At 48.5% G+C, this 16,798-nt stretch overlaps 1 protein-coding gene across 2 annotated transcripts in view; it reads right to left on the bottom strand.

Annotated features, from left to right (window-relative positions):
- The window catches only part of SYN1 (synapsin I), a 50,026-nt gene extending 37,087 nt beyond the window's left edge, over positions 1–12,939 (bottom strand). For both annotated transcript variants that reach the window (XM_047843940.1, XM_047843939.1), the window contains exons 1-3: positions 12,563–12,939; positions 1,792–1,849; positions 1,596–1,687 (exon numbers count right to left, since the gene is read on the bottom strand). In XM_047843940.1, coding sequence (XP_047699896.1) covers positions 1,596–1,687; positions 1,792–1,849; positions 12,563–12,939 — 527 coding nt within the window. The remainder of the gene's footprint in view (positions 1–1,595; positions 1,688–1,791; positions 1,850–12,562) is intronic.
- Between the last annotated feature and the right edge of the window lie 3,859 nt (positions 12,940–16,798).

A 16,798-nucleotide genomic window follows, 5' to 3' on the forward strand; every position in this document is an offset into this window, starting at 1 on the left:
GCTATATATTTTTTCTTAGCACCTTTACATTTTCTTTTATTTTCATGTTTGTTTATTTTTAAGAGAGAGCATGTGCGTGCAAGCAGGGAAGGGGCAGAGAGAAGGGGACAGAGGATCCAAAGCCGTCAGCATAGATGCGGGCCTAGAGCTTGCGAACTGCAAGATTGTGAGCTGAGCTGGAGTTGGAAGCTCAACCTACTGAGCCACCCAGGTGCTCCCCACCTTTACGTTTTCTTATTTGTTTATTGTACGTATCCCACAGTCGAATATAAGCTTCCTGACGGCAGAGGGTTTCGGGGGGGGCTTTTTTTGGGATCTGTACATGCTCAAGGAATATTTGCTGATTTAGGGGTGCCTGGGTGGCTCAGTTGGCTACGTGTCCGACTTCAGCTCACGTCATGATCTCGCAGTTTGTGGGTCTGAGCCCTACCTCGGGCTCTCTGCTATCGGCACAGAACCTTCTTCTGATCCCCTCTCTCCCCAACTCGCACGCTCTCTCTCCCTCTCTCAAAACTAAATAAACCTCAAGAAAGAAAGAGAAATATTTGCTGATTTAATAACTAAAACGTTTGGCTTGTGGTCTGCTAGGATCCTTGGCTCTGCAGAAAAGAAGTTATCTTCCCACATTCTGTACCTAATTTTTTTAATTGACATATAACATTGTATAAGTTTAAGGCATAAAACAGGTTTCACACACACACACACACACACACACACACTGTGTGTATATATATATATACACACACATACATGTTTATTTATATATTTATGTTTATTTTTGAGAGAGACAGAACACAAGCAGGGAAGGGCAGAAAAAGAGAGGTAGGAGACACAGAATCCGAAGCAGGCTCCATGCTCCAAGCTGTCAGCACAGAGCCTGATGCGGGGCTCGAACCCACCAGCTGTGAGATCATGACCTGAGCTGGAGTTGGACGTTCAACCAAATGAACCACCCAGGTGCCCCGACACGCTTATATATTGTCATATGATTGCCATTGTAGGGCTATTTAGCACTTCCATCATGTCACACAGTTATCATTTCCTTTTTGTGGTGGGAATAATTAAGATCTAGTTTCTTAGTAAGTTTGATAATTTTGATACAGTATTGTTATCTTTATTCACTGTACTGTGCATTATATCGCCAGGGTTTAATTATCTACCAGTTGTATGTTTCTAGCCTTAAAAAGCTCTCCTATTCTACCCCCACTCAGCCTCTGGTAACCACTACTTTACTCCCTGTTTTTATGACTTTGGCTTTTTTAGATTCCACAGACAACAGGTAATCATACAGTATTTGTCTTTGTCTGATTAATCTAACTTAGCATAATGCCCCCGAGGTCCATTCATGTTGTTGAAAATGGCAAGATTTCCTTCTTTCTCATGGGTAAGTAATATTTCATAGTATATGCAGACCACATCTTCTTTATCCATTCATTCACTAATGGGCACTTAAGTTGTTTCCGTATCTTGGCTACTGTAATATAACTAAGTTCTTGCTCACAGAAAAATGGGTGGGGAGGTGGGGGCTTCTCCCTCAGCTCTAAGGGAGTTCTTATTCTTCTCCCATAATTCCAAATTAACCTTTCTATACTTACCGCACGACCTTCACCCCATTCCGAAGAACTTCCATGTCCACAGAGAATCCACCATTGGCGTGAGCCACGAGGTTGAGATCAGAGAATTCAGCCTAGGCAAGAGAAAAAAAATGGTGATTCAGCCACGTCACATGAAAATGACCATCCAGTTTTCAATCTGGACAGCTGACCCCCAGCTCCATCTGCCCCAACTAACCTGTTCTACTTTAATGTCAATTTCTCCATGGATCTTTTTCCCTTTGAAGTATTTTGCCCTGGATAGGAAAAGCAGAGCACATCCGTCAGTCTCAGGAAGACAAAACCCAGGCCAGTCCTTTGACCCTTTGACCCCTCCAGTGCTACTAGAGAAACCATAACGTGCTTTGCGATTGTTGAAACACTTTGAAAAGCTCAACAGCACTTTATGAACGATAAAGTGTGTGGTAATCCTCACGGAGGTATGTCAGTGTCAAAGGACGAGGCGAACTGTAAAAATAAGTCCTTAAACTGCAAGTGGCAGGCAGGCCCTCCTCAGAGTATGGTCTGCTCATCTCATTGCTACCGTAAGTGTTTTTGAGAAAAGTTTTGCAAAACAAGGAGTGCTTTGTAAGCTGTAACACACTTGGAACTTGCACGGAGGTTCGTAAATGGCAAAAAAAAAAAAAAAAAAAAAAACCCCTTAGAGAATGCATAATACATGAAGTGTGCCAGGCTATGTCTCAGCGCCTGTGTCTGTTCGTGTGGTCTGAAGCATCTCTCTGCTCTCTGGCCCTTTCCTGCGGAGGGGCACATTTGCCACGTGTGGCTGTGTGCTATGAGGGACACAATGGTGGGGGGCAGCTATACAAAAAAGGAGGAGCAGATTGAGGGTGCAGGCTGGCGGTGGTTCTGAGAAGCCAGAGCCAGCAATGATGGGGGTGGGGAGGGATGCAGCTGAGGACAAGGGGAAGCCATAGGAGGGAAGAGGGGTAGGAGCAGCAGTAGAGGGATCATGAACTGCCATGTCGCTGTCCCTGGGCCCAACCTCAGCTGCGCTTGATTTCCAGTGGCGTCCTCGCCCAGGCCCAGGATTCCTGCTTGACAGGCTTCTCTGCCCATGGAAGCTCATCTCCAGTCATACAAGACGGATGAGGAAAGGAGCCACTCTCAGGGTTACCTATGTGCACACATTCAGGGTCTCTGACACACGCACAGCACAAGCAGGCCCTAGTGACTTCACTGACATACCCCAAAGACCCCAAGCACGGCCGTTTTCTCCTCTCCCTCTCCCTCCCTCCCAACCTCTCTCTCCCTCTGTCTCTCTCTCGCACGCACACGCACGCACACACACTCCATTACTGACACTGTCTCCTCACAAGTGTTGGAAGAGAATTTCTCTGAGACCTGCACATTTTTCGTTTATAAAATAATGATGGGCATAGACTATATCACTGTCTTTCAAACTTTGTTTTGACCATAAGCATAGTGAATACTGTGGCACTCTGCTCAGATCTCCTCTTCAGGGCCAATGCACCCTGGATGTCAGCTGCTAACAGCTTATGGCTATGTCCCGCTGAGAACTGGCTTCTGTCATAGGGAACTTGGCCTTGGCCAAGGTTACACCTACTTCAGGCAGCCCATGTCTTATATCTGGTTTATGAGTGGATACAAAGGCTGGCCTCTTTGCCTCAACAGAGGCTGACTCTGAAGGACCATCCCAGCCCCAGAGGTCCCCCTAGGATCAGCTGAGGCCTCTGACGCAGCTGTATTGTGGACCAGCTTCTCCTTCTGCCCAACCCTGCCTCCTCACAGGTGTTGCTTCCAAAGGCACTCCCCAGTAAGCCTCCTGCATATAAATACCTGCCTCGAAATCTCTTTCCAGAGAACCCAACCTAAGACTGTGGGCCAGAGATGTGAAACTACAGAAAGGACTCTGCAGCAGGTCTGGGCTGTGGTGCAAGCAGGATGCCACTTGAACCATATGATCGGGCGGATCCCATGATGCCAGAGGTGTCAGTAATGGGAAAAGATGCAGCGTGGGGTTTATTCTCATGAGTGTGGGCCCCTGGGCTTTGGGGGTAGCAGTGACTTTTACTGGTGGTGAACTGTAATGAGATACTGGTGGAGGGGGATGTTACCAGTTGGCGAAATATCCCTGGTACTTGAGAGGTGCGAGGGAGATGGTAACCAGGCTTGGGTGACGATTTGCTAAACACCATTGATCGGCTGAAGAAAGATCTGACATGTTCAGGGTGAATAATCACTGATTCAAAGCACAATGTGAAAGCCCGAGGATCCCCTTGGCTACATTTAAAGGGACCCTAATCTTCTGCAACTAGGGGGCAGACAGAGGGGAAGACCAGGCTTCGGACATAATCATAAGTGTAGCAGAACTTCAGAGAAGGTTGAATTCTCAGGCCCAGGACATCTCCTATACCACGTTCAGGGTCCTAATGGGACAAGAGTGAAGCCCTGAAACTTGAGGTGGGGCTATCTGGGAAGACGCATGTAACACCTTGAACTTATTGATTCACCTGAACCCACTGGGCCTGCAGAAGTAGCCCATTCCTCCTTGTTAGAACATAAACCTTCCTTCCACTTGAAGATAATACAGAGACCTCAAATGAAGCAGGTCCCTTATAAAACAAAGCTTGCCCTTTTCAGAATCTACCCCCTTCCCCTCTTAGCAACCAGATCAATAAGCAGGGTCAAGTCCTAGCACATCCGAATGGAGAAGTTCTAAGCTTGCAAAGGAAGGAAAGAAATAATACTTAGAGGCTGAAAAATCTGGCCAATATATGTTGGCAGGAGCTGTAAAAGTGCATGACACTGGGTCCTAAGGACAGTGGACCAAAGAGGTGGAACATGAAGTTGGACAACTTAAAAGGACCACTGTGTCCTTAAAAGGACCGGCAAGGACTGTAGGAGATGCTGCTGATACACTGTTGGATGACTTGTGGAAGCCTGGAGAGAACAATGGTCCACACCAAGTGACGCAGAAATGCCAAATCTTCCATGGAGGATTGTGGAGGAAAGGATCAAAGGATTCAAAGAAGCAGACATGTTAGAGAAGATATACTATGTAAGTAGAAGACTCATCCACTGACTATGTTCTATCGGAGGGCCCAGAGGATATACCCAACTTAAAAAATCAATAAGGCATATGCTAGTGAGAGTGGCACGACCCATGCTGAGAAGCACGGTAGTGTTAAGGTAATAAATGAGGACCTGTCTCAGGTCCTGCTCACAGTGGGTCCGCTGGGTCCACAGGTCCATCCAGTGGTCACTTCTTCGCTTCACAAATGCATAATTAAAATGGACAGTCCTGGGGGCTCCTGGGTGGCTCAGGTGCTTAAGCATCCACCTCTTTTGATATTGGCTCAGGTCATGATCTCACGGTTTGTGAAATCGAGCCCCACATCGGGCTCTGCACTGGCAGTGCAGAGCCTGCTTGGGATTCTCTGTCTCTCTCCCTCTCTTTGCCTGCCCCCCCCCTTTCTCACTCTCTCTTTCTCTCCCAAAATAAATAAACAAACATTTTAAAAAATAAAATAAAATGGACATGTCTGTAGTTGTCAGAACCCCTTCATGGGTTCCTTGGCTTGTGGGGTAAGAGTTATTTTGGTGGGGAAGTCCAAATGGATGCCTCTGAAACTACACACCCCTCCGCTGATCAAATCAGCAAACCAAAGATAATATTATATCTATCCTAAGGGTGATGGTGCAAACTAGTCCTAGTGCGGCAGGTGGCCACTGACTTAGTGAATACACTCTTTTCGATTCTGATCACAAAAGAGGATCAGAAACATTTCGCGTTCACATGGGACTGACAGCAATATTTGTTTATGGCCTCGCCATAGGGCTCTGCTACCTTTCTCATCCTGTATCGTCATATAGTCCAGAGGGACTGGACCGTCTGGACATCCCACAGAATATCACACCGGACTACTCTATCAATTACATCATATTGATTTGGCAAGATGAGCAAGGCATGATTAGCACCCTGTCTTGCCAAGACACAGGCACTCCAGAGGGTAGGGGATAAACCCTACAAAGACCCAGGGGCCTGCCACCTTAGTAAAACTTTTGGGGACACAGTGGTCCAAGGCCTGCCAGGACAGCCCCTCCAAATGATGGGGTGAACATTGCATCTTGCACCTCCCACCATAAGGAAAAAAAGCACAACACTTAGTAGGTCTCTTCAGGTTCTAGAGGCAGCACATCCCACACCTGTAAATACTGCTCTGATTCATTTTTCAGATGCAGCATAAGGTTGCCTCCCCTGAATGGGGGCCGGAGCCGAAAGGGCTGTGTGGCAGGTCCAGGCTGAGGTGCCAGCAGTCCTTCCACTTAGGCCACATGATCTGGCAGATCCTACCATACTGGAGGTGTCGGTGGTGGGAAGAGATGCAGTGTGGAGCTTCTGGGAAGTTTGAGTGGGAGGCCCCTGGGGTTCTGGAGCAAGGCCATGCCATCTGCAGCACAGAATTACGTGACTTTTGAGAAACGATTCCGGGTGCGGTACTGGGCCCTGGTAGAGACAGAATGCTTGGCTATGGGGTACCAGGTGATTATGCACCCAGGTGCTCATTAAGGGCTGGGTCTTGCCAGGCCCGCCAAGTAATTAAGTCAGGTGGACCCAGCAGCTGGGATCAAGCTCAGGCAGGACTGAGCAGGTAATCTAGCGCCCCTCCCTCAGCTCCCGAGGGAACCCCTTACGACCAGCTGATGAAGGAAGGAAGAAAAAGCCTAAGCTTGGTTCACGGGCGGACTGGCTTGGTATGGGGGGAGAAGCCCAAAATGGACAGCGGCTGTACTACAGCCCCACTCAAGAGTGGTCCTGAAAGACAGTGGCAGAGCTCCCAGTGGGCAGAACTTTGGGCTGTGCGCCTGGTAGTCTACTTAACAGGGAAAGAGAAGTGGGCCAGGATTAGAATATATATTCGCTGATGGGCACTGGAGGATGGCTTGGCTGATCAGAGGCCTTGAAGGAAAAATATTAGAAGATCAGGACAAGGAGTATCAAGCCAAGTGAAATAAGTCCGTCAGAGAAAGACAAATATGTGATTTCACTCATACTGTGGAGTTTAGGGAACAAAACAAACGAGCAGAGGGAAGAAAGGGGTGGGGGGAGAGAGAGAGAGGGAGAGAGGCAAACCAAGAAACAGACTCTTAATTATAGAGAACAAACTGATGGTTATCAGAAGGGAGGTGGGTGGGGGGATGGGTGAAATAGGTAATGAGCACTGGGTGATGTATGGAAGTATTGAATCACTACGTTGTAGACCTGAAAGTAATTTAAATAAAAACTTAAAAAAAAAAGATCAGGACAAAGAAGTCTGGGACACAGAAACGTGGGTGGACACATGGGGGTGGACATGGGAGGGGGCAAAAAGTGAGGAGTGAAGATCTTTGCATTGTGTGTTAACACCCACCAGACGGCATCCACAATGGAAGTGGCACTGAACCACCAGGTAGACAGAATGAGTCAGCCAGATGATGTCAGCCAGCCTCTCAAATCAGCCACCGCAGGGCTAGCAGATGGGCACATGAATGAAGTAGCAACATTAGCAGAGATAGAGGCTATAAGTGGGGCCTACCACGCTATTGCCGAGGGTCCAATCTTCCAGCAACAGAGACCACCACTGAGTTCCTGACATGGTGCCTTCCCTTAAGAAGACCAACTGGCCACATTGAGGCCAGCCGACTACATCGGGCACCTTCCACCCCGGAAAGACTAATGATTCATTTGTACTGGAATATTCTATATGTGGGTTTGCCTTTCCTAACGGCAGGACCATAGCCAGTATCCCTGTCCAAGGACTTACACAACGTTTGATTCACCAGTATGAGATCTCTCGTAACACTGCATCAAACCGAAGGGCACACTTTACAGCAAAGGAGGTGCCAAATGGGCCCATGACCGTGGAATAAACTAATGACGTTATATACCACACCACCCGGAAGGTGCTGGCCTGAAACAACTTGTTGCGGCCACCGCTAAGATCCTAGCTTGGAAATGATACCACGAAAGAATGGGGCACCATCCTCTAAAACACCCGAAATCGACAACCCATCGTTTGTGCTGTGTTCCCAATGGGTAGAATACGCGGGTCCGGGAATTCAGAGGTGAAAGTAGGAGAGGCCCAGCTTACCATCAGTCCCAGTGATCCACTTTTGGAATGTGTGCTTCCTGTTCCCTCAAGGCTCTGCAAGGTTAGAGGTCCTGGTTCTCCAAGGGGTAACATGCTACCAGGGGACACGGCAAGAACTCTATTACATTCTAAGCTATGGATGCCACCTGGACACTTCAGGTTTCACATGCCAAACGGATATGAAGAGGAATGTATCGCTGTCTTTGCAGGGGTACATGACCTTGAACATCAGGAGGAGGTAGGGCTGCTATTGCACAGTGGGGGCAGGGAGGAATATGCATGGCACCCAGGTGATCCACTTAGGCATCTGTTGGTACTCCTCGTACGACTTTGGTGGCAAATGAACAAGTACAGCAGCCACAGCCTTGGAAGGGCATGGGGACCAAGGGCTCAGGGATCCCTCGAGGATGAAGGGATGAATCACTCATCGGGTAAGCCGCTGAGACCAAGAGAGGTGCTAGCTTGGGGTGAGGGGAACCTAGAATGTGTCGCAGAAGAAGGAGACCAATGCATATCATTTATTTATGCCACTTTTATCACGTGCAGCAGTGGGGGCTGTCGTTCATCCCACTAACCGTGTTCTTTCAAGCTTCCCCCAGGAAACAAGACCAATTACAGTCCTGTTCCCAGGCTGCAATGCTGCTCCCAGACAGGGTAAACTTACTCTAAGAAGCAAGTGAATCTGAGCAGTGCAAGGAGTAGACTCTGTGCTCTGCCCAGAACCTCACGCCTCCCACCTGCACCTTCAGGCCTACCCATCTCTCTCCGGGCTTCTGGGAATATGTGCTACTGATGGCCCCCAGTGCTGTCCCTCACTGGGAGTTGGCCTCTGCAGGAGGGATTTGCCTTCCCCACGATTATGCCTCCTTCCAGGGGGCAGCCTGTGGCTAATGGTTGACTGATGTAAGAATACAAAAGCCTGGATACCCCGCCCCAATTGGGGTAACTCTGAAGGGTCATTCTAGCTGCAGAGCTCCCCCAAAGGATTGGCTGAGGCTTCTGTTGTGGCTGCATCATCGCTCAACCTTTCCTTCTGCTAAATCCTGTTCCCTCACTCCTCCCCCGCAACAGGTGTTGTTCCCAAGAGCTCTCCCCAAGAAGACTGCACACAAACCTCAGAGTCTCAGGGCCTGCTTCCAGGGAAGTCTAAGAAAAGAAGCCACAGTAAGAGATATGGTTTATATAACCCACTATATACATAGATACATAATTACCTGCCCTATATATGTAATTTATATTATATGACATCTGTAATATGTTATACAGCAAATATAGTATGGCTTATATAATATATAACATATAATATATTTCATATCACATACTATGTGTATATGTACCTAGAAAGTATATAAATATACATATATAATTAGAAGAAAGCTTTAGTAAATTACCTTTACTGTGTGCAATGGAGTCTGATATTTCCTACTCTATTCTATTCCATTTCATGAAGAAAAACATACACATATATATGTATTATATACTATAAACCTATTATATAGCAAATGTATTATATAGTATATGTCACATATAATATATGGTATACATTACTGATTATATTTCTTGGAGTAACAGTTACACTAAATAATAATAATTGCACTTACAATGTGTAACATATTCTTGTTATGTTCTATTTTCATTTACACTGATTCATGAAGAAAATGAAATGCTGGTCACAAGCCAACAGGTGAGCCACAGTTTGAAAAAACACTGAACCAAATTATCTCTAAAAAGAGGAGATGAGTCTCAACTCAGAGTTCGCAACTTTAAGCCACAGAGGATTTGAGACCCAGGAGAGAACGAGAGGGGTGAGGTTTGGTGGGAAAGTTGTCAGACTCTATCTAAGTGTACAATCCATTACAGACTGTGCACAACTCCTCCTTTATTCCAGGCTGGAGTGCGGATGGTACTCGCTATGCCTGCAGGTTGGTGATGCAGAGGTCTCTGTTTGCCACACGGAGCCTGATGTACACGGGATCTTTGTCCATCCCATCCCATCTATAGAAGACATTAAATAAACATTTGCTAGATTGACTGGAAGAAAAGACTAGCACAGCTGCTGGGGGTGTTCTGAGACACAGAAGGAGAAGGGAAGAACCTTTCACTGAATTCAGCAGGTGCTCAATGAATGCTTGTTGGAGTTGTGATTATGGAAAGGGGGAGGGTCTTGTCAGTATCTCGGAGACAATTGGTAAATGTTCAATTGGATGAAGGAAAACATGGCAAAGAACCTTCTTGGAGTATAGGAGTGGAGAAGGGAAGTCTAAAGGACGGTGGTTACCAATATACAGCAGGGGCCCCATTAAGGTTTGTTGACTTCAGTGGAGCAAAGTTAGCCAGGAAGATGGCTCCTGTGTGAGTGGGTGTTGGTGAAGGAATTAGAGCATGTGTTTAAGAACTGCTTTATGGATTGATGGAGCAAAGAGGATGTGGTTGTTTGAAAAGAATACAGTAAGAGATTAATAAATGCTTTTCGGATTAATTGGTTGGGGAAGAGCAGGTGGGAAGATGGCTACTAAGTGGGGGAAGGGACCTAGCCAGAATACAGTAGGTGCATATTATGAGCTTTCAGGATTGCCTAGTGTCAAAGGCAGGATGGAGATTGTTGAAGGGTGAATTGGGGCTACAAGGGGGGGAGGGAAAGAGGCACTGAATATAGGGTTCTTAGTATACAGTAAGTGCTCATTAAACAATTGTGGGCTTGAATGGACAAAAAGGCAAAAAGAATACAGCTGGTGGTTGGGGTTAGAAGGAAATGGCACTGAAGGAGAGTTCTTCCTGGTATATAGTAATGCTAAATGAATGCCTCCCACATTCTGACACATGGAAAGTATGCAATAAATATCTGTAGAATGAATAAATGGCTCTGAATAGAGAGAAAGGCTGCTGGGTAAAGGCTCCTGGGGTGGAGGGGTGATCTAACTAGTAAAAAGCTGGTAACTCAATAAATTTATATTGAAGTAGACCCCTGGAGAGAGAGCTCTTGAGACGGGGCAGCAACTTCCAGACTTGGAAAGGGGATGTTGAGAACGGCCCTTATACAGTAGGAACTCAATAAGTGTTTACTGGCTTAAATAGAAGAAAGACCTTTTGGGGGCATGGACTTGAGATTGGGAGAGGGAATCCTAGGGACCCCGAGGGGAGTGGGAAAAGAGTAATCCTTATAAACTGGGCTCTAGATTTATCAAAAGAAAGAACCCTAGCTAGAGGCTTTATGACTGGCACAGGTTCTACTAGGGGTAAGGAAGGGGTATCTACTCCCTCCACAAAACAGTAACTGCACATATGCTCACCAGATCCACTAAAAGAAAAAGATTCTGGGAAGAAGGTGTGAACGTAGAGCACACAGATGGCACTCTATAAATGCTCACAGGAGCCATTGGAGGAAAAGGCACCTGGGGGAAGGTGATTAGAATCGAGCACCTAGCAGGGGATAAATAAATGCTCACTGGATCCATTAAAAGAAAAGGTCTTTGCGGGGGCGGGGGTTGGAATGGGCATACGATCATTGGATTCACTGGAGGAAAAGTCTTTTGTGGAAGGGAATGGGGATGCAGAAGATTGGTCCATGTAATGTTGATTATCCGTGATATAAAAGGCTTTTGGGGAGAGGGCACAGAATCAGGCACACAGTGGTGCTCCACAAATGCTCCAAGGAGTGATTAAAAGGAAAAGGTCTCTGGAAAGAGGATTGAAATGATGCATACAACAAGTGCTAGATACCTGATCACTGTATTAATGGGAGGTAAGCCTTTATGGAGAAGGTTGGGCCATGCAGAAGGTGTTCAACACATGCAGACTGAAGCCACTGGGGAAAGGGTTTGGGGATGGGGTCAACAGTAGGCACTCAATAAATGCTTGCTGAATATACTGGAGGAAAAAAGCTTTAGAGTAGGCTCACACAGCAGGCAGGTGATAAATGCTAGATGGGTTCACCAAAGGAAAGGTCTTTGAAGTAGCCTGAGAATGGAGGCTAAACGAGGCACTCAATCAATGCCTTCTAGATCCATCGTAGGAAAAGGATTTAGGGGAGAGTCTGAAGATGAGTCACACACAGAAGGTTAAAAATGCTTAGGGGACTCATTTGAGCAAAATACGTTCGAGAAAGGGGTTTGGAGATAGGGCATACATCAGGCACTTAATAAATGCGTCCTAGATCCTTGGGAGAAATAAGCCCTTGGAGAGGAGGCTTGGAGTTGGGACACACAGAAGGCATTCAATAAAGGCTCACAGGACCCATTAAAGGCAACACTTTTCGTGAGACCATGGGATGGGATACGCAGCAGGCAATCGATGTTCACTGAATAGCTTAAAAGGTCTTTGGGGAGAGGGCTGGGGTGGGGCACATACCACACTCTGGACACATGTTCACAAGACCTATTAGAGAGAAGTCCTTCAGGCAAGGTTTGAGGGGGACAAAACACATAGCAAGCTCTCAATGTACGTTCACAAAATTCATGGAAGCCAAAGGCTTTGGGGAAGCGCTCCCGATAAGGCACACTGCAGGTACTTGATAAATGCTCACAGGGTCCATTAAAGGACAAGGCCTTTGGGGTGAGGGTTGGGGGGACAGGGAACATTTGGCTCTCGAATGCTCACAGGATATATTCAAGCCAAGGCTTTTGGGAAGGAGGTACACAGCAGGCGCCCGATAACTGCTCCCTGTATGGAGCGAGAAGGCCTGGGTGGGGGGCAAGGATGGGGCACACAGGAAGCGCCCAGCATAATAATTTAAAGGAAGAAGGTTTGGGCAAGGGGGCCAGATGTCTGGCACACAAGCGGCGCTTGATTAAGTGCTCATCGTGGAACGATCTGGGGACCCAGGCCCGCGGGAAGACGTCCGCAGCAGTGGCTTACCAGTCGGTGTGGGGCTCGTCGATGACCAGCAGCACCCTGGCGGCAGCGCCCCCACGACCTGCGCCCCCAGAGCCGCCGCCCACCTGCTCGCTGAAGGTGGCAGCCGCGGCCGCCGTGGTCTGCTTGACCGCGTTGGACAGCGACGAGAAGAAGCCACCACCCCCCGAAGACCCAGGGCTAGGGGCAGCCGGAGAGGCCACAGGGGCAGACACGGAGGCTCTCTCGGCAGTGGCAGTCGCGGAACCGGGTGTGGCTCCGGGGCTGGGGGCAGCAGGCGGCGGCGGGGGTGGCTGCGGGCGCTGCAGGTCTGTCATGTACCCATTTGGCAGATTGGCCATGAAGTTGCTGTCTGACAGGCGGCGCCGCAGGTAGTTCATGGCTGCGGCGCGGGGCAGGGGGTCCTAGGAGCAGTCTGGTCAGGAGCCGCGGGGGCGGACCGCGCGGGGCCCAGGAGCACAGCTGCGCTCTCAGGCACGACGCGACTCTTCGGTTGCCCGCTGCAGACTGAGGCAGCGCCGAGTCGCCGCCGCCGCAGCGCGGATGGTCGCGCCCGTACCCCCCTATCTCGCGCCCCGCATGGTGCTGTCCAGCTGGGCCAGCGGCGGCGCGGACGCGACCAAGGCGACCAGGAAGGGGAGTTTGCGAAGGAGCGGCGAGTGACGTCAGCGCGCCTTCAGTGCTGGGGCGGCGGTGGCGCGCGCTGGCAGGCGGGGGCGAAGGAGCTGTCCGTGGTGCTGAAGGCGGCAGTGCGCACGCGCCACGCCGCAACCTGTTTCCCCTCCCCCTCGTCCGAACGGGGATGCGCAATTTGGGGAGTGGGGGCGGGGTAGGTACTTGTTAGGAGGATTGGGGGTGAGTGGCCTGGCAAGACCCCCCACCCCGCCTCATTCTGGTCTTCGCACCCAGTCTCAGCCACACGCAGGATTCTCGGCAGATACTCAATTTCCAGTGTTGATGTTCACTACAGAAGTCATGTTGGGGGGGGGGGGGTGAGGTGGGAATGGAAGAACACGCAAAGACTCAAAAGTAGAGAAATAACCTCACCGCGACGGGTGGGGGCCACACGCAGTACCTTGGAGGTGGGGGGGAGATTAACTTCCCATATCCATACAGGCTCAGCTAGGCAGACAGAGGATGCGGGGGCGGCATCGACAGCATCAGATAGGCAGACTTGGACACTTGGGTGGGGTACATACCCTTGCAGGGGCCTGGAGGCACACAAGAATGACACAAACGTGGGGAAACATATGGACACACACAGAAGTAAAGAAACACACGGAGGCACGTACAGATAACCCACCGATCTAGGTCTGTAGGCATACACAAGCCCAGGGTAACACACATGTGCATGCATGCACACATGCACGCATATCAGCCTATACACACACAGTCACCACACTGACACACAGAGACCCAGAGAAACGCACACGAACATGCACACCCAAATTACATACCCATAGACGATCGTGATAAACCTAGATCTGCCACACAGACACATCACCTGAAGCTCTAGCTCCCCACCCCGTGGCCCTACACACACACGTGCACACACACACACACACACACACACACACACACACTCAGTCTATATGTCCCCATCCCTCTGCCCTGGACAAGCCAAAAACCACCATAACCACCTGGTATCATCGGTGCCCATCGTTGTCTCCCCTGGACCAGAGAACTTTCCACAGACTTTTCCTAGGGTATGCACACAGTAGGTGTCAAATAATGTTTGCCACACGAGCAAATGACCTGTATAGTCCAGGCAGAGGTGGGCTGTGGAAGCCATCCTGACAGCTCCTGTAGGATCCTGACTACAGTGAAAGCACAAATCCATTTAAAAGCAATCATTTGTTGACAGCACCCAATGCTTAACTAAGGTATTGTCTCATCCAACCCTCACAACAATCCTGTGGGGTGGGCAACATTGCTACTTCACAGAGGAAGGAATCCAAAACTCCAGTTCATTCCCAAAGGGCCATGTTGACTTTGTGATCCATGCATTTCTTAAATAGAATGTGCTAGAAAGAGGTGCCAGTGTGGCTGGAACAAAGTGAGCAAGGGAGTTTGTGGCAGGAGATGGCATCAGACTGCTTAGCAGGGACCAGACTGAGCAGGTTCTTGTGGGCCGCAGGGAGTGATGGGGGTGGACCAAGTGAGGTGGAAGAAGATATGGTAAGAAATAGGCAGATTTGGAGTCTCTTCTGCCTGCAGGATTTTCAGTTGAATCATCCACCCGTTCTTCATTTGTTCATTCTTTATTCATTAGATCCTTGGCCTGTTTAAACAAGGTAGTGATGGGGTAGAGCCCAGAGTCAGAGTGCTTGAAGTTCAAACTAGACCTCCACCATACCCTTGGGAAAGTGACTTAACCCCTCTGAGACTTGGTTTCCTCATCTGTCAAAATGATCAACTGACCCACCTGTAAGGGGGTGTGTGTGTGGGTTGGAGACGACCTCTATATTTTTGCATGTGCTGTGGCTTCTGCCAGGAATGTCCTTTACCTCTCTCTCTCAAGGATATCTTTGGCCAAGGTCTCCAGGAAGTCCCCTCGTCCAGGACTCAGATTCCATCTCTTCTTCCCCCAGCCTCCCACAGTCTTCAGGTCAAATTCTTCTTTTTCTACTCCCTCCTCCGTGCCAGGCAGCCTCAGTCTCACTCCTGGGTCTTTTATTTGGCTATTCCTTCCCTGTCTTTCCTGGATGCTCTCTCTGCATTCCATCTCCCAGTGTCCCCCAGATGGGGAACTCCCCATTAGTCAGGTAATTTCCCAACATGTAGAGGTATGTGTTTCCCAGTTTTTTGCTCAATAACTGAAGTAAACAGGCTGTGTGCGGGACCCGTGGTGGCCTCTCCGGGGGGACAGGAGCAGGTGCAGGTCTACAGATCTTTCTGGCTCCTCTCAGGGCCAGAAGTTGGGGAACTTAGGAATCTGTCTCCAGACTGCCTCTTCCCGGGGCCCCCATTCCTAGGTTTCTACTATTCACGGCCCCCAGCATTATTCCCTTTCTCTAGGTGGCTCGATCCCCAGAAATACATGTTTTCTAGATTGTTTTACAGAAGAATGAGGATTCCCCTCAAGAGTGTCTCAACTCCCTGAGGCAGAGGTAAGGCTCCACTGCACTGTCTCCATCTTCTCCAGCAGGAATGAATGAACCGAAGGGGTTCCAGGAATGATTTTCTTTGTTGTGCACTGGTGAGCAACGACCCTGAGACACACACACCTGACATATGTTCGTAATCAGTATCGTACCCGTGTTTATAATGCACACTCGCACATATCCATGGCACATTAACGCACATGTACATGCGTGCATGTGCACACACACACACACACACACATCTATAATTCAGATTGTTATGGCGCACACATGGCTGTAACTTTAAATGCATTCTGCATACACTCAATACATCCTTAATTCTTGCCCAGACCCATAGGTCTGCATATCACACATACACAAAGATATGTCTCATAATGCACAAACTTCCACTTTCTTGTAAACACAGACCTCTCATACCCTGTGGTAGCGACCAGAATCACTCACTTCAGCTCAGTCTTCCCAAGATGACCAAAAATTCATCAACTTTGTCTTTACTTCCACCCATCAACTGACCTATTTTACAGAGGGAAATCGACCCAGAGAAAGTAGCACCCTGACAGACTCCAGGTGTCATGAATCTTTCATCTGAACCCTTTCACAGAGGGGTCCCTCCACTCACAGCACACATGGGGCTTCAAATGTTCAGCCGACTCTCTTTCTGTGCTTCAGTTTACTCCTTTGTAAATGGGAATGATGATAATATCGACCCTCTTAGGTTTGTTGTGGATTAAATGAATTCATGATGCTATGCAGTCTTAAAACACTAACCAGGCACACTAGGTATTAGCTAATTCCACAGTTATGATGATTCTTAGGATTTATCTCATCACAAGGGGCTCAGAATTCAGTAAATGCGAATTGGTGCAAAATCGAATGAGCAAATGCTAACAGTATTAGTGTCTGGGTTTGTTCCCTTCATTGTGGAGACACGTGCCGTTCTGACTCCTCTTCTTTATTCTCCATGATGTCCAGCGCTATTGTTAGTATACAGTAGGCGTTGATAAGTGTTGAATAAATGTTCAAACGAAAGGATCACATATTCTGACTTTGTTCCCTCGCTCAGATGTCCTCTCCTTCTACCAGCCCTCCTCCACCCCAGATGCCCAGACTTAGTTCTAGTATACAGTAGACGCTA

The sequence above is a fragment of the Prionailurus viverrinus genome, chromosome X (genome assembly GCF_022837055.1).
Source record: "Prionailurus viverrinus isolate Anna chromosome X, UM_Priviv_1.0, whole genome shotgun sequence".
NCBI classification, from domain to species: Eukaryota; Metazoa; Chordata; class Mammalia; order Carnivora; family Felidae; genus Prionailurus; species Prionailurus viverrinus.